Below are 18,540 nucleotides of genomic sequence, written 5' to 3' on the forward strand. Positions count from 1 at the left end.
GGGGTGGGGTCAAGCTCTGTGTGTCAATGGATACACAGGGTGCAATGTGGGAGCGAGCCTGCTATGGGGGCATTTGATGGGGTAAGGAGCTGAGAGTTCTGGTTGGGGACCCAAGAAGAGGAGGATTGGGGCTGCTCTGTGCAAAACATTTCACAAAGCAGGGAACTGTAACATGTTTGTTATTTTAAAGCAGAAACCAAGCTACACCTTCACTCCCTGGTTATCTCTCACCATGGTTATTGCAACTCCCTTCTGATATGCCTTTCTGTAGGCTATCCCATCTTCAGTCTGTTGCTAGGATCTTCTACCTTACCAACCGCTCAGTGTCTGCCACCCATCTTTGTCAATCCCTCCGCTGGCTTCAGGGAAGCTTCCAACTAAACGTTTATCACTTCCATCAGCTCATCCCCCACAGTCAGGGCCAGCGGCGGACTGACAACTCATGGGGCCCCCAGGCAATAGGGGATCATGGGGCCCTTGTGTCCATGCCCAAACTCAAAAAAGCCTATGAAAAAGGTACCAAGGGCATCTCATGGGGCCCCCTACTGACCCCGGCCCTCGGGCAGTGCCCGAGTTTCCAAATGGTCAGTCAAGGCTTTCTTTCAGCAGCAATGTGGGGGAACGCAGTTCCGGCACCTCCAGCACTGAATGTATGTAATGGCAAGGGATTCTGGGGTGTGCTGGAGGGTCTATTGATGCTGGGGGATATATTGTCACTGATGAGGATCTATTTCTGCATGGGTTTCTAATGTTACTGGGTAAGTCTATTGTTTCTAGGGGGTCATTTGTTGCTGGGAGGAATCTACTGTTGAGGGAGAGGTCTATGATTGCTGGCTACTGGTAGATTATTATTTATTACAGGTACTTAGTGCCATCAATTTAGGCAAGGCTTTACATGTATACAGTATATATATTGTACATTCACATCAGTCCCTAACCCTCAAGGGGTGTACAATCTAAGGTCACTCAACTCACATTCATATATACACATACTAGGGCCAATTTAGACAGGAACCAAATGACCTACCAGCATGTCTTTGGGAGGAAACTGGAGTACCCAGAGGAAACCCAGGGAGAACGTGCAAACTCCAGGCAGGTGGTGCCGTGGTTGGGATTTGAACCAATGACCCTAGTATTGCCAGGGAGAGATGCTAACCATCTGTTGTTGCTGCTGGGGTGGTATTTTGTTGTGGGGCTTCCATTGTTGCTGGAGTGGGGTCTATTGTTGCTGGGGTGGGGTCTATTGTTGCTCACTGCAGGGGATCTAATTTACTGCCTGTCTTGTTATCATTAGCTAATTCCATACAAATTACTTAGTAGATACTTGGTTCTGTATTCTCTGAGAGGGGTGGTACTGGGAGGTGGGTAGGGGGTGGCACCAAGGGACAATGTTCAGAGGTGGGTAGGGGTGGAACCAAGGGACGATGCTCAGAGGTGGGTAGGGGGTCGAACTAAGGGACGGTGCTTAGAGGTGAGTAGGAGGTGGAAACAAGGAACGATTCTCAGAGGTGGGTAGGGGGTGGAACTAAAGGACGGTACTTAGAGGTGGGTAAGCGGTGAATCCAAGGGATGAAGCTCACAGGTGGGTAGGGGGTGGAACCAAGGGACGGTGCCCAGAGGTGGGTAAGCGGTGGAACCAAGGGACGGTGCTCAGAGGTGGGTAGGGGGTGGAACTACGGACGGTACTCAAAGGTGGGTAGGGGGCGGAGACAAAGAGTGACTCATGAAGGTAGAGTTCCCGCACCTATTCTCTGAGAAAAAAAAGCTCTGCCCACTGGTAAAACCTTTTCTACCACTTGCCCACCCTAATAGATTGTAAGCTTTTATGAGCAGGGACCTCTTAACCTTCTTGTTTTTTATTGTATTGTAACTGTTCTGTCTCCCTTTATATTGTAAAGCTCTGCACAAACTGTTGGCGCTATATACAGTGAGGAACAGAAGTATTTGAACACCCTGCGATTTTACAAGTTCTCCCACTTAGAAATCATGGAGGGGTCTGAAATTCACATTGTAGGTACATTCCCACTCTGACAGACAGTATTTAAAAAAAAAATTCAGGAAATCCCATTGTATGATTTGTAAAGAATGTATTTGTCTTGCACGGCTGAACATAAGTATTTGAACACCTGAGAAAATCAGTGTTAATATTTGGTACAGAAGCCTTTGTTTGCAATTACAGAGGTCAGACGTTTCCTGTAGTTCTTGACCAGGTTTGCACTGAAACAGGGATTTTGGCCCCCTCCTCCACACAGATCTCCTCTAGATCTGTCAGGTTTCGGGGCTGTCGCTGAGTAACACGGAGTTTCAGCTCCCTCCAAAGATGTTCTATTAGATTTAGGTCTGGAGACTGGCTAGGCCACTCCAGAACCTTGATATGCTTCTTACGGAGCCACTCCTTGGTTATCCTGGCTGTGTGCTTCGGGTTGTTGTCATGTTGGAAGATCCAGCCATGACCCATCTTCAATGTTCTGACTGAGGGAAGGAGGTTGTTGCTCAAAATCTCACAATAAATGGCCCCATTCATCCTCTCCTTAATACAGTGCAGTCGTCCCCTTCGCAGAAAAGCACCTCCAAAGCATGATGTTACCACCCCCATGCTTCACAGTAGGGATGGTGTTCTTGGGATGCAACTCATCCTTCTTTTTCCTCCAAACACGACGAGTGAAGTTTAGACCAAAAAGTTCTACTTTGGTCTCATCTGACCACATGACTTTCTCCCATGCCTCCTCTGGATCATCCAGATGGTCATTGGCAAACTTCAGACGGGCCTGGACATGTGATGACTTGAGCAGGGGAACCTTCCGTGCAATGCATGATTTGAAACCATGACGGCGTAGTGTTCTACTGACAGTGACCTTTGAAACTGTGGTCCCAGCTCTCTTCATGTCATTGACCAGCTTCTCCCTTCTGGGCTGATTCCTCGCCTTTCTTATCATCAGTGATACCCCACGAGGTGAGATCTTGCATGGAGCCCCGCTCCGAGGGAGACTGACAGTCGTCTTTAGCCTCTTCCATTTTCTAACAATTGCTCCAACAGTTGATTTATTTTCACCAAGCTGCTTGGCAATTGTCCCGTAGCCCTTTCCAGCCTTGGGGAGGTCCACAATTTTGTCTCTGGTGTCTTTTGACAGCTCTTTGGTCTTGCCCATGGTGGTAGTTGGCATCTGACTGACTGTGGGGTGGACAGGTGTCTTTAAAGAGCTCAGACAGGTGCTACTAAGTTAGATTAATGAGTGGAGTAGAGGTGGACTTTTTAAAGGCACAGTAACAGGTCTTTGAGAGACAAAATTCTTGCTGTTTCTTAGGTGTTCAAATACTTATGTTCAGCAGTGCAACACAAATAAATTCTTTAAAAATCATGCAATGTGATTTCCTGATTTTTTTTTTAAGTTCTGTTTCTCAGAGTGGGAATGCACCTACAATGTGAATTTCAGACCCCACCAAGATTTCTAAGTGGGAGAACTTGCAAAATCGCAGGGGGTTCAAATACTTCTGTTCCTCACTGTAAATCCTGTATTATAATAATATAAAAAAAAATAAAACTGACCAAACTAAAAACTTTGTTATGTGTCTTTTCATGGCTCCAGCATAGTACTGTCATTGCTTCTCTACATGGCCAGACAGGAAGCGTTTTCAGATATCATGTAACTTTGCATGCCAAGGAATCTGGGCCAATGACCGCACTTGTGATAAATATTTTGTGCAAATTACCTGCTGAGGATTCTGGTAATAAATGATTTATCAGTGTTTGGACAAAGCTCTAGAGCACAATAGCACGTCTGTATGTTCAGTGACCACAGAGTCCGTTACAGATAACCGTACTGTACACAATATTCTCTATCTCTATCCGAGGCTATAAAATATATCCTCATTCCTTGCAGCCAGCTACTTTCCAATATTATGAAACATCGAGGAAACTTCAAGGAAGTAATTTTTTTTTTTTTTTTAATTTTCAGCTAAAATCAGTTAAATACATTCTGAGTGCACTAAAGCAAGAAATATGTAAAGTCTTACAGCATGTTTTCTTTAGAAATCTGATAAGAAAAACCTGTCCTCCTACCAGCATGAGAAGAACCCTTGGCCACTCTTTGGAAAAAGTGGTCTCTCCACCAGGGGTGGACTGACCATTTGGAAACTTGGGCACTATCCGAGGGCCCGGGATCAGTAGGGGGCCCCATGAGATACCCCTGTGTCAGGGTCCGCCGCGGCGTCTCACCCGGCGCATGTGCAGTCTCGTCAGCTCGCGCTGGGATACGGGCACTAGGTCCCGGCCGGCCGCGGCTGAGGGAGACTCGCGCATGCGCAGTAGGCGCCGCGAGTCCACGCTGGGCAGCCAATGACAGCGCAGGGCGCGGTATTTAAAGATGCCCTGCGCTGTCACAGATTGCCGCAAGGTCTCTTTCTGTACCTGAGTTCCTGTATTCCTGTGCCTGTACCATTGTTGACCCGGATTACCCTGACTACGCTGCCTTCTCCTGATTTTGACCCGGATTGCCCTGACTACGCTGCTTTCTCCTGTCCTGACCCCCGGCTTGTTTTACTTCTCTGCGGACTGACCTTCCCTATACTGACCCTGCGTGTGACCTGACTATCCTTTGCCTGCCGTTTCTGTACCTCGCTGCCCCCCTAGGTGACAACTGGCTAGTTTGACTACGACCCGTCCATCCCTCCATCCTGCCTGGGCCTGCCGGCCTCCTCACATCTGGCTCTCCTCCTGTATCCATCCCCGGCGGTTCTCTCTGCCACGGGTGGGATTGCTTGGAGGTCGTGACCTGGTCCTGGTCTGCTTCAAGTCCATCCCCACCATCAGGGGCCCTGGTGAACACGCAGACCGGGACTTAGACTCCACGCTCTGGGTATTCCTGTCTAGGGGGCTGCCAGAGGTACCACCGGGTGGATCCGTAACACCCTGGTACCTTTTTCATAGGCTTTTTTGAGTCTGGGCAAGGACACAGGGGCCCCATGATCCCCTATTGCCCGGGGGCCCCATGAGTTGTCAGTCCGCCCCTGCTCTCCACAAAGGTCTGAGCTGAAGCGCTCTTATTAGCCATGGAGCTTTGCTGATGGTAGAGCTCTATTTTTATTTTAGTTATCTGTTTACACTTTGGAATCCAGCTCATCAAGTGCCCAGGGCAAAGATGCCAAATTGTGTCCCCTTCATTATGTGTGATCTTATGAGGAGGAGGGGAAGAAAAAGCACAGCCCGCACCTCCTCCCGGCTCTCCCCTCCACTCTTTGCCGCTTCCAGCAGTGGGTTAACAGAAGCAGTGATGCCACTGTCACTATTCAGCCTGTCAGCCTTATAGTAGAAGGCACTTGTGGCATCCCTAGCCCTACAATGCATGCCGCCCCTTCTGCCCATCCCTTGACCCGGCCCAGCCCAGCAGCATATACTCACCTTTTCTTGTTCCTGTGCCACTCCCTTCATCTAAAGGAGTTGCTCAGAAGTTATGTTGAAAGTGTATCACCCCTGATTGGGCTGACTAAATGTAGTATATGGCTTTCCTGTAACCCGCTGAGCTGTAGTTTCAGGTCTGCTCAGATTTTCCCTAAATTTGGTGGCTTATTGCTTCTGTCTGCTGCTAGGAAAATATTCAGCCAAATAAAGTGGGTGGATCAATCATTGGGGATATGAATGTTTATTGGACCCTAGCCATTTCCTGGGAGGCTGACCCAGGAGGTGTGGCTAGGGAGACGATAAATGTTTGGGAGGTTCTGACCAGTCTCTTTCTCTCTTTTGGGGCTCCCCCCCCCCAGGGAAGAGGAACATGTGTGCTCCAGAGAAGTTACTAATACTACAGTGCATTCATAAAGTTTTCAGACCGCCTTCACTTTTTTCAGTGTTGTTATATTGCAACCTAATACTACAGTTGTTTAAATTCATTATTTTATTTTTCTCATTCATTTACACTCAGTATCCCATAATGACAAAGTGAAAACAGAAATGTCTGTGAATTAAAAAAAAAGATAAAAACTGAAATATCACAAGTACTTGAGTATTCAGACTCTTTACTCAGTACATTGTTGAAGCACCACTGGCAGCAATTACAGCCTGGAGTCTTTTTGAGTATGATATGACAAGCTTTGCACACCTGGATTGGGGGATTTTCTGCCATTCTTCTCTGCAAATCCACTCAAGCTCAGTTAGGTTGGATGGGGATCATTGGTGGACAGCCATTTTTAGGTCTCTAAAGAGATGTTCAATAGGGTTCAAGTCAGGGCTCTGGTTGGGCCACACTAGGACATTCAGAGTTGTCCTTAAGCCACTCCTGTGTTGTGGCTCTCCACTTGGCTGTGTGCTTAGGATCGTTGCCTTCTTGAAAGGTGAAGCTTCAGCCCAGTCTGAGGTCCTGGGTGCTGCGGAACAGGTATTCATTAAGGATATCTCAGTACTTTGCTCCATTCAGCTTTCCCTCAACCCTGACCAGTCTTCACAGTCCCTGTTGCTGTAAAACACCTCCACAGCATAATGCTGCCACCACCATGCTTCACTGCTAGGATGGTACTGGGCAGGTGATGAGTGGTGCCTGTTTTTTTCCAGACATAACATTTAGAATTGAGGCCAAACAGTTCAATCTTGGTTTCATCAGACCAGGGAATCTTGTTCCTCACAGTCTAATAGTCCAGGTATTTTTTTGCAAACTCCAAGTGGGCTTTTTCACTGAAGAGAGGCTTCCATCTGGCCACTCTACCATAAAGCCCAAATTGGTGGAGGGCTGCAGTGATAGTTGTCCTTCTGGAACTTTGTCCCCTCTCCACACAGGATTTCTGGTCAGTCAGAGTGACCATCATGGTCTTGGTCACCTCCCTTACTGAGGTCCTTCTTCCCAATTGCTCAGTTTGGCTGGGCTACCAGCTCATGGAGGAGCCCTGGTTTTGCCAAGCTTCTTCCATTTGAGCATTCTGGAGGCCACTGTGCTCTTGGGGACCTTCAGTGCAGATTTTTTTTTTGTAGCCTTCCCCAGAACTGTACCTGGAAATAATCCTGTCCAGGGGTGGACTGACAACTCATGAGGCCCCCGGGCAATAGGGGATCATGGGGCCCCTGTGTCCTTGCCCAAACTCAAAAAAGCCTATGAAAAAGGTACCAGGGGCATCTCATGGGGCCTCCTACTGACCCCGGGCCCTCAGGCAGTGCCCGAGTTTCCAAATGGTCAGTCCACCCCTGATCCTGTCCATGAGTTCTGCAGGCAGTTCCCTTAATTTCACGGCTTTTGCTCTGATACAGTACGCATTGTCAGCTATGAGGCCTTTTATAGAGAGGTGTGTGCTTTTCCAAATCATGTCCAATCAATTTACCTAATTTACCCCAGGCGAACTCCAATCAAGATGTAGAAACATCTCAGCAACAATCAAGAAATGGGTGGCTCCTGAACTAAATTTCAAGTGATGTTGCAAAGGGCCTGAATACAAATGTGATATTTCAGTTTTTCCCTTTTCAGACATTTGGAAACATTTCTAAAATTCTGTTTTCACTTTGATTTACTACAACTGGAGAATGCAAAATCTGGTGCAGCTCTGCATAGAAACCAATCATCTTCCAGGTTTTTCTGTCAAAGCTTAATTGAACAAGCTGAAGTTGGAAGCTGGTTGGCCACCATGCACAGCTGCATGAGAGTTTACATTCTCCAGTTTTAGTAAATTAACCCCTAAGTTTTTTTATAGGCTGCCTTTGTTCATCTTCAGTACACAGGGACTGATAGGATTAGTAGTTTACATCAGAAAGATCTTTTTTTTTTTCTCCTCAGTGCAGCTCACAGGAAATGACAAGGACACTGCATTTCTGGCAGAATCAACAGCTATTTTCTGTACTTGCTGAACTTGTTTCTAGCCTAAAAAAAGAAAACTATTGCAGCTGTATAGTACATGTATGTATGTATGCATGCACAATGGGGACATTAAAATTGAACTATTCTCACCTTGGCTCCAGTGCTGCGATATCCTGGTGCTCCCCACTAGATACTGAAATCCTTGAGTGGCCTGCTGGTATAGAGCATCTGCCGCTTTCATTGACTGGGACGATATGATGTCACTCCCGCACAGGCACGGGAGTTCAGTCGGCTCCGGCACTGCCAAATCTCTACAGTGAGCTGCACTTTCTCAGCTCACTGTACAGGGGAGAACAGGCAGGTAGGTAAGTTTTTTGCAGAAGAGACAAAGCATTTCTCTTTTGCATTAAACATTTTGCCTGTTAGCCCACTTTTATAATTTACATAAAGTTCCACTTAATATTGCAGGTGATGATGACCTGAACCGGGTTCAATTCAAGCAAGGTTTGACAAATTTCAAAGAAATTTGGATACAAAATCCAAACCCCAATGAAATCAATGGGAACCAAAATCTATCAAATAAAAAATGCCCTCTTTCTGGGTTAATAGAAAAAGTGTGGTTGAATATGGCATTGGGTGGGCACTTCCCATGGGAACATGCAGTGCCAAAGTTTTCTTTTAAATTTCCTTTGGCTAGGAGCAGTGACCCGCTGCTTCTTTAGCCACCATTCAATAGCAGGAAGGTGTCAGATGCAGAAGTGGTAGAAATATGTATGGCCTACATATACGCTGCTTGGTTTCCTCTAAACAGGGGGCCGGACAGAGCAGATCTAGCCTGTCTGATATGAGGGGGTGCACTAAAAAATGTCAGGGCAGCAGAGGATGGGAGGCGAGTCCGGCAGTGGATAGGGTTAGCAGTATGTAGGGCAGTGCAAAGAGGCCATTAGTTTGTAGGGCAGTGTACAGGGGTCAGCAGGGTGGAGGACAGGAGTCAGAAGGACAGTGTATGGGGTCACCTGGGCAGAGGACAGGGATCATTGCAGACAAGGCAGAGGATAGGGGGCACTGCTGACAAGGCAGAGGATAGGGGTAACTGCTGGCAGGGCAGAGGACGGGGGTCACTGATGGCAGGGCAGAGGACGGGGTCACTGCTGGCAGGGCAGAGGACAGGGGTCACTGCTAGCAGGGCAGAATATAAAGGTCACTACTGGCAGGGCAGAAGACAGGGGTCACTGCTGGCAGGGCAGAGGACAGGGGTCACTGCTGGCAGGGCAGAGGACAGGGGTCACTGCTGGCAGGGCAGAGGACAGGGGTCACTGCTTGCAGGGCAGAGGACAGGGGTCACTGCTGGCAGGGCAGAGGACAGGGGTCACTGCTGGCAGGGCAGAGGACGGGGGTCACTGATGGCAGGGCAGAGGACGGGGGTCACTGCTGGCAGGGCAGAGGACGGGGGTCACTGCTGGCAGGGCAGTGGACGGGGGTCACTGCTGGCAGGGCATAAGACAAGGGTCACTGCTGACAGGGCAGAGGACGGGGGTCACTGCTGGCAGGGCAGAGGACAGGGGTCACTGCTGGCAGGGCGTAAGACAGGGGGCACTGCTGGAAGGGCAGAGGACAGGGGTCACAGCTGACAGGACAGAAGACAGGGGGCACTTCTGACAGGGCACTTAGCAAAGCTCCTTCTCCCATTCCTGCACTGCACACAGCCTGGGCACAGATAGAAGATCTCCTCTTACCACACAGCAAATAGCTGAGATTGCATTCCCTTACACACAGCCACAGCACAGCGTGTAGCTGGCTACTGCAGCTGTGCTTCCATTCTGATCTGGGAATTTCACAGGTCAGAACTGAAATACAGCAACCAGCTGCACACTCAGGGCTATAGATACGTTTTTTCCTGGGTGGGTGGGGGGTTTCAGCTCTCTCAAAATGCAAAAGTGACACAGGATGCCTTTGCACCTGCCAAGTAAGGTTGGCTATCAGGGTGTTTTCTGAACACAGTAATTTCATAAGTTGGGTTTTCCTGCCCGTCAAAGTGTAGCAACACTTGGGTGTGACTTTCTTTATGCTGAATATTGGTGGATTAAAAGAACACAGAGTGCAGGGGTTCATTATTAAGTTGTACAAAGGTTCAGTAGCAAGTGAGACAGAGTTCAGAGGTCAGTAAATGATGAAACAGAATTCAGAGGTCAGTAAATGGTGAGACAGAGTTCAGGGGTCAGTAGATGGTGAGGCAGGGTTCAGAGGTCAGAAGATGGTGAGACAGAGTTCAGAGGTCAGTAGATGGTGATACAGAGTTCAGGGGTCAGTAAATGATGAGACAGAGTTCAAGGGTCAGTAGATGTCAACAGAGTTCAGAGGTCAGGAGATGGTGAGACAGAGTTCAAGGGTCAGTAGATGGTGAGACAGAGTTCAGAGGTCAGTAGATGGTGACACAGAGTTCAGGGGTCAGTAGTGAGGCAGACTTCAGAGGTCAGTAGATGTTGAGACAGAGTTCAGGGGTCAGTAAATGGTGAGACAGAGTTCAAGGATCAGTAGATGTTGAGACAGAGTTCAGAGGTCAATAGTTAGTGAGACAGAGTTCAGAGGTCAGTAAATGATGAGACAGAGTTCAAGGATCAGTAGATGGTGAGACAGAGTACAGAGGTCAATAGATGGTGAGACAGCGTTCAGGGGTCAGTAAATGGTGACACAGAGTTCAGAGGTCAGTAGATGTTGAGACAGAGTTCAGGGGTCAGTAAATGGTGAGACAGAGTTCAGAGGTCAATAGATGGTGAGACAGAGTTCAGGGGTCAGTAAATGGTGAGACAGAGTTCAAGGATCAGTAGATGTTGAGACAGAGTTCAGAGGTCAATAGATGGTGAGACAGAGTTCAGAGGTCAGTAGATGGTGAGACGGAGTTCAGAGGTCAGTAGATGGTGAGACAGAGTTCAGAGGTCAGTAGATGGTGAGACAGAGTTCAGGGGTCAGTAGATGGTGAGACGGAGTTCAGAGGTCAGTAGATGGTGAGACAGAGTTCAGAGGTCAGTAGATGGTGAGACAGAGTTCAGAGGTCAGTAGATGGTGAGACAGAGTTCAGGGGTCAGTAGATGGTGAGACAGAGTTCAGGGGTCAGTAGATGGTGAGACAGAGTTCAGGGGTCAGTAGAAAATGAGGTAGAATTCAGAGGTCATTAGTGGGCTCCCAGCATAAATCCTTCTTCCCCCAATCCCTGATTCTAGCACAAATCCACTTATAACTCCCTTCCCAAACTTCCATCCAAGCACGGATCCTATCCTCCCCTACCCAAATCCCCCCCTTCTAGTTCTATCATCCCGCCAGCATAAATCCCCCACCAGTCAACCTCTCCTTCTAGCACAATTCCTCGTACACCCTCCCACAAGCATGGATCCTATACTCCCCACCCAATTCCCCTCTCCTGGTCTGTACAGATGCCATCATAAATCCTCCAATTCCCCCCCCACACACACAAATCTTTCATCCACCTCTTCTTCTATTCTTCTCTATCCATGCATACTGTCCACTCTGAACATTCTCCTTTACTTCAATCTTTTCTGCTTTCCTCTGCCTCATTCTACCTTGCTTCTGTTCTTCACCATTTTCCTCACTGGTCATCATACATGATACAGAGAAAGTTCTCCCCTAGGACATTAAATGCAGCTACACAATCTCTATCATTAAATTAAGTTTTATTTATATAAAGCATAAAACGCATGTACATGTACATTCTATTCAGGTTAAAAGGAACATCACAATGCAACAGGAAACCCCTGAAAGTTATGTCAGAGGAGCACTGTACACCTCATACTATTGATAGTTCTCCAACGCGTTTTACTTGGATTTAACAATCTTTATTAGCGGGTGACGGGTAGTTGTTAAATAAATAAGTTATGTCTCTAGAAGGCGATGTTCTGCTATATGGCCACAGGGCGCCCACCGGACCAAGTGCCCTGACAGAATAGCTTACAAGGGGTCACCATATTTGACTGTCAGGGGCGCCAACATGGCCGCACCCCCCCACACAGTGCAAGCCAAAAAATGGTTTGATGTAAGTGCTGGCGATCGCAGCAGGGCAGTACCTGGATGACTGGTGCTAGTGATGTTACTGCCCTCCTCCCCTTCCCCCAACATATTATACCAGCCATGGGGGAAGCAGTATATCAGTAGCCACAGCATCCAGGGAAGCAGGAAGGGGGGTGGTTGGTATCCGGGAGGCCGTAACTGAAATCTGGGGGGGGCGCAGCCCACCCCAGCACCCCCCTAGATCCGACAATGGGGCCAGATGGGAAAAAGTTCCAGTTTTTGCCTGAATAGCCAGAAGTTAAACCATACTGCTAATCCTTAAGTGCAAGCTCTTTGAGGGCAGGGATTGATATGAACGTATGGTTTATACTGCAAGGCGCTGCTCAAATAGTTGGCGCGATATAAAAGTCTGTAATAAATTAAAGATAAATAAATTATTGTGCATTGTCTAGGCATTTAGGGAAAAAAAAGGTTACATAAAGTCTTATGTTTTTGCATTGATCAAAGAAAAATAAAGTGGCATGTTGGAAGAATGCCATTATGCAGGTCATTGTTCTGTGCCTCCTTTTCTTTGAGTAGGTGTGCCCAGTTTAAATAAATGATTTATTATACTATATAGGATAATGAACAGTTATTATACATTAGTTAAGCTTTTAGGAAAAAACAAAATGGCATTTCACTAGTGCTCACATTCACAGCAACATTCCATTTTTCAGGCTCTTTGAACAGTCTAGGGCAGTGGCCCAAACTCTGGCCCGAGGGTCTGATGAGGCCCTTTGCTTGCCTTTATCTGGCCCTTGGGGACTATTCCTCCATCAACAGTGGGGCATAATTCCTGCCACCAACACGAATGATGGGGCACTATTCCTCCAACTAATATTAATGATGCAACAGTATTCCTCTCACTGAAACCAACAATGGAACAGTATTCCTCCCACTGGTTCCAACAATGGGGCACTAGGTCTTCAGTTGATGGGGCACTATTTATGCCACTACTACCAATGATGTGACATTACTCCTCCTACTGACCACCAACCCTACGTTAATGTTTATTCTCATTGATGCTGGGTCAGGGACATTTTCTACCCCCGATGGTCACAATCTGGCCCTCTGAGAGTCTGAAGGACAGTAAACTGGCCCTTTGTTTGAACAGTTTGGAGACCTCTGGTCTAGGGGATGTCTTTGTGAATATTTATTGCTTGAAGAAACTTGTAACAGAGAAGGGTAAAGGGGTGTGGGATACTCCAAAGCGTTAAGCACAGTCTGCTGAGGACACCTCTCTCAGTAGCAATAGTACAAGTACAGGTAGTCTGTGACAGTCTATAGCACGGGTGTCAAACTGGCGGCCCTCCAGCTGTTGCCAAACTACAAGTCCCATGAGGCATGGCAAGATTGAAAGTTAAAAGCTTGACTCCCAAAGGCAGAGGCATGATGGAACTTGTAGTTTTGCAACAGCTGGATGGCCACCAGTTTGACACCCCTGGTCTATAGGTTCATGGCTGGGGACCAGGAAACAGAAAGTAGCACAAGTAGTAGTAGGCTAGGAAAGTCTAAAGAACATGTGTCAAACACAAGGTCTGTGGGCCAATTCCAGCTCGCCAGGCCATTTAATGTAGCCCCCGCACCTCTCCTGCAGCTTCAGCACCCCCCTAATTTCCACCTCCCACCTTGTCTCAGGAGTCAGCAGCAGAAAGGAGGGCAGAACTCCTTTGCCAGATCCTGTACTTCTCTGTGCAGCTGCGGAGAAGCTTGTCTCCACCCCCTCCACCTCTCAACAGTTGACAGAAGAACAGAACTCCTACAGAACTTGCATCTCTCTGTGCAGCTGCAGCACTCTCTGGTCTCAGCATTCAGGCTCCTGCAGCTGACTCCAGCCTCCTCTGGTCCTCCTTCATACCCTACACTTTCTGCTTCCCATCTCCACCCCCAGCTTCTTCTCGGCATCAGCACAAGGTAAGGGGGGTGCACTGCTATGTAGGTAAGGGTGGGGGACTCTTGACTTCTAATGGTGGGGGGGCTATTGGCATCTAATGTAAAGGGGTGGGGGTGCTCTGGACATCTGCTTATAAATATTTTGAGAATAATAGAATTCTATGCCATCTGAAAAAGAGGATTGCACACCGTTGGTGAAGAAACTTTATTGAAGACTGCTCAGATAGAACACCATGGAAGAACCATGTTCTGTCTAAGAAGTCTCCAATAAAGTCTCTTGTGGATGACACCAGCAGTGTGCAACCCTCCTTTTCAGACTAGCATCATCTGCCAAAAGACTGGGAGTGTTCTCCATGCCGGTCTGCACCTTCACAGCTTAAGTCTTAAGTTATTACCAAAAAAAGTAATAATTAGGGACGTGCTTCATGTTTGAGTCAAACTTAAGTTCGACTTGAACATGGGCCGTTCGTGCATACGTAATGGGCGTTCAGCGAGCTATTCATCCGCCACGCCCCGCAATGCACTGTGACCTGATGATGGCATTGTGATTGGTCAAAGAAATGCACCTGTGATCAATCACAGTGCATGATGACGTCACAAGGGAGGGGTGAACCCCGCCCCCTTGTGACGTCATGATAGTATTTAAGAACTGTCATTGGGGGCGCAGCTGTCAGATGTTTTTTTTCAGGTAGCGGCGGTAGGCATTGTGATTGATCTACTTCAGGGAACATTTTTTTTAATTTTTATTTTTACTAAAGGACTTGTCAAAGACTATCTCCTGTCTTTTTTTACACTATGGTTTTTTTTTGTGAATGGGTATCTGTACCATGTACCGCATACTCAATCACATAGGGGGGGGGGTGCAGCATCTGGGGGCCCCCTTGTTAAAGGGTGATTCCAGATTCCGATAAGCCCCCAGCCCAGGGGCAGACTGACCATTTTGAAACTCAGGCACTGCCCGAGGTCAGTGGGGGGCCCATGAGATGCCCCTGGTATCTTTTTCATAGGCTTTTTTTAGTTTGGGCAAGGGCACAGGGGCCCCATGATCCCCTATTGCCCGGGGGCCCCATGAGTTGTCAGTCCGCCCCTGCCCCAGCCCACAGACCCCCACTGTGGTTGTGGGGAATAGGCCATTGTCCCCATCAACATGGGGACAAGGTGCTTTGGGGGGGAGCCCCCCACCCCAAAGCACCCACCCATGTTGAAGGCAGTGGCCTGGTATGGTTGAGGAGGGGGGGGCGCTCGCTCGATGACATGCCGGGCTGCATACTCGGTAAAGGGTCTGGTATGGATTTTGGGGGGGGGGGACCACCACACCATTTTTTAAAAAATTGGGGCAGAATTTAATTCTCGGGCAATGCGGACAATTCTTTTTACATTCTGCTGTCAGCGGGGAACCCCACTGACAGCAGAGACACTAATAAATGTTTCACGACTAAAATACAGCATGACTTCATAATATAACTCATGCCGGACTTTAGTAACTGAGCAGCATCTTATCACATACTCAGATGCGGTAAGATACCGCTCAGTTGTTTGGTTTGTGTTCGAAGTTCCTGGTCCAACATTCTGTAGGTTTGGATGTTTGACCGCAAACTGAACAGGGGGGTGTTCGGCCCATCACTAGTAATCATCGAATGTAGAGGTAATTATTTAATATGACAAAGAATAGATACATTTCTATAGTCTTGTAGATACAACCATCCCTTTGAGGGCAACCATAATGCTGATGCGGCCCGCACTGAAATTGTGTTTGACACCCCTAGTGCGTTGTTGGCTTAACTGTAGTCATTAGAGAAGTGATCCATTGTTTTGTCTGGTCAGGGCTTACTACACTGGGTGTTTGATTTCTCTTGCCTACAGTGCCTTGAAAAAGTATTCATACCCCTTGAAATCTTCCACATTTTGTGATGTTACAACCAAAAACATAAACGTATTTTATTGAGATTTTATGTGATAGACCAGCACAGAGTGACACATAATACTTTTTCAAGGCACTGTACTTTCCTGGAAGAAGCTACCAGAACATAGGGCAGGTAGAGTTAAATGACCAGTATGAATATTTAGCATGTCCCAGCCAATCCTTGGAAGGAGCCGTTCAGAAGGTGGCTGGGGACATGATAAATATTTGGGAGGCCTTTCCAGAGTGTTAGTGTCGCTAGGAGGGTTCTAGTTCTCATGGGCTGCTGCCCCAGGGAGTTGTTACAAAGAAACAGGGAATTGAAGTCTAGGCCTCAGCAAGAGCTGGGCTGAAGGCCTGGAGAGGATTGCTAAAATATTTTTGCTGGAGGACACTGTTCTGAAGTTTAGGTCTGGAGAAGGATCTTTTATCTATCTGTAGAGGCTGGGTTGCAAACAGCTGGGTGGACATTGTGAGTAATACCTGATGTTGGGGCTTTCCTGTGTGTCTGCAGCTATAAGGATTTGTGCTAGAATCTCGTCCTTCTATTGATTGTTTCGAGGTATCCTGAACATCCTCAACCCCTCTCCTGCCTCTGATTATTCAGCAATAAATTATATAAAGACATCCCCTAAACTGAGCTTGTGTTAGTAGATGTGCTTGAAACTCTGTCAGGGACTGGAAGCCTCTGTACTATTGTGGGAGAACCCATCACAGCAAGCATCGCTCTCTAAGGTAAGCGCCATCATGTGCAAGCAAAAATGCATTTTTTTTTATTTTCCTTGCATGTGATTGGGTATTCTTTGCAAAGTGAAGCTTTACCTCATTTACTAATAGTGATGGGCTTGATGTTCAAGTCGAACGCAAGTTTGACTCGAACATTGGCAGCTCATGTATTCTGCGATCTGACCACAGGTCAGGTGCAATGCTTTGGCCAATCACAGCACAATTGGGCAGAGCTAGTGCTGACGTCACTGCTAGCTCCACCCAATTGTTCTCATCTGACCAGCAAATGTCAGTGCTTATTATTCTTATAATAATAAGACTATATATGTGAGATAACAGTAAGCTGTCTTGCCATGCCACCAGGGGCAGACTGACCATTTGGAAACTCGGGCACTGCCCGAGCGCCCGAGGTCAGTAGGGGGCCCCATAAGATGCCCCTGGTAACTTTTTCATAGGCTTTTTTGAGTTTGGGCAAGGATACGGGGGCCCCATGATCCCCTATTGCCCGGGGGCCTCATGAGTTGTCAGTCCGCCCCTGCTACTAATAAAAGTTCTCTTTGTCATAGCCATTGGATAACATTTTGCAATGCTGCATTCACTAGTGGGGACTATTTACAGTGGCATCTGTAGGGTGAGTGAAGATGAGAAACTGAGGTTTGCCAGTTTGCTTAGTTCATTTCAATGACCATTCTTTATTTACTAAGTCCACAGTCATATCGTGCTGTTCTTTTTTGGACCTTGCTGGCCTGTAACCAAACAGATCCATTGCCTCTTTGCAGTTTTCTTGAATCTGCTTCACAAAATTGAAGTCCGGAGCAGTTCTCCATTTTTGGACCAACTCTGAAGAGGTTTTTGAGAAAGCCATGATCCCATCTCTATCTGCTACCTCCTCATGGGTAACGTTGTAAAGCCACTGTTCCAGGGCTTTAGTTAGATGGAGGCCAGAAAAATTGAAAATTTTCTTTACATACTCAAGAGGTTCATTAGAAAGGTCCTCATGCCGAATGGCCATGTATCGCCCTTGCAACACCTTAGCTGCTTTAGCCACATTGTTGATGTCAACCTGAGATCTGCAAATCTTCTCCATAATCCTGCTTATAGTAATATTTTTATTTCCTTCATTCTTAAGTACAATCTTATCATCAATTCTAAGATCAAAGTATGTCCTTGACACAGCGATAGCTCTTGGGTCCCTCACAAGGTGCAGAACACGAAGATCAAGGGTAGGGTCTTGGAAAAGGGGAAGCAGAACAGAAAGGTCGAAAATCCGGACTGTTTTCATCACCACATGGCTGTATGTCTTGCATGCTTCTGCCATTTTATCCAGCAAAGTAGTTCTGCAACGGTGGAAACATTTTTGGCGGTCGTAGCCTTCAGAGGGTATAAAGGCTGAACAAAATGGTGGGGTGCAGAGTGCTCGACTTTCTGCAAAGAATCCCAAATCAGAAATGCGTTTTCCCCCTTTAGGAAGATACTGATGAAGAGGGGACACATCACAGGTGAAAAGCGATCGTAGAAGATCTCTTAAGGGAAAATGTAGCAGCTCAGAACTTTCATTCCGAAGCTTCATCCAGAGGGAATGTCCAGGCTCAAAGAGGTAAAAGACATCATCGTGATGGTTGAAGATCTGTCCAAGGAATGAAGAGCCTGATCTCCAGGATGACACCACAAGGACATGGACAGGTTTCTTTTTGGGAGCAGAGTGTGGAACGTATGCCAAGGAGCGTGTTTGATTGAAATGAGAGAGGCATAGAGATATGCAAAATAAAGATAGGAAGAGGTAGAAGCATTTTTTTGGGTGCGGCGACATCATCAGAAATCAAATAAGAACTGGAATGGCTTTGGAAGACCAGGAAGTCTAAAATCCCATGAGAAATGAAAAATGAACTGTAAAAGAAAATAGAAAATCATAGTGATTAGTAAATGGAAGGTGAATAACTAAACCCAACTAGAAAAGCTACAATTTCTGGGGAAATTGTGTGAAGTGTTCTTTCCTCCACCAGTACTCTACAACTGGAGTGGGTGGAGTAACTGGGTGGAGTGGCTGGAGTAACTGTTGTGTGGTTGGAGTGGCTGGAGTAACTGTTGTGTGGTTGGAGTGGCTGGAGTAACTGTTGTGTGGTTGGAGTGGCTGGAGTAACTGTTGTGTGGTTGGAGTGGCTGGAGTAACTGTTGTGTGGTTGGAGTGGC

At 47.2% G+C, this 18,540-nt stretch overlaps 1 protein-coding gene across 1 annotated transcript; it reads right to left on the bottom strand.

Annotated features, from left to right (window-relative positions):
- Positions 1–17,023: 17,023 nt before the first annotated feature.
- LOC149446787 (carbohydrate sulfotransferase 6-like) lies at positions 17,024–18,229 on the bottom strand. The gene has a single exon (XM_089652702.1). It carries the CDS (start codon positions 18,161–18,163, stop codon positions 17,024–17,026), a length of 1,140 nt encoding a protein of 379 aa, XP_089508828.1. The 5' UTR covers positions 18,164–18,229.
- Positions 18,230–18,540: the final 311 nt, after the last annotated feature.

This window comes from Staurois parvus, unplaced genomic scaffold, assembly GCF_062004578.1.
Source record: "Staurois parvus isolate SC_StPar_1 unplaced genomic scaffold, SC_StPar_1.0 ptg000690l, whole genome shotgun sequence".
NCBI lineage: Eukaryota > Metazoa > Chordata > Amphibia > Anura > Ranidae > Staurois > Staurois parvus.

Excerpts from the sequence above, each read along its gene's own strand:
- LOC149446787 (XM_089652702.1), bottom strand. The coding sequence starts at position 18,163 with ATGATGTCGCCGCACCCAAAAAAATGCTTCTACCTCTTCCTATCTTTA.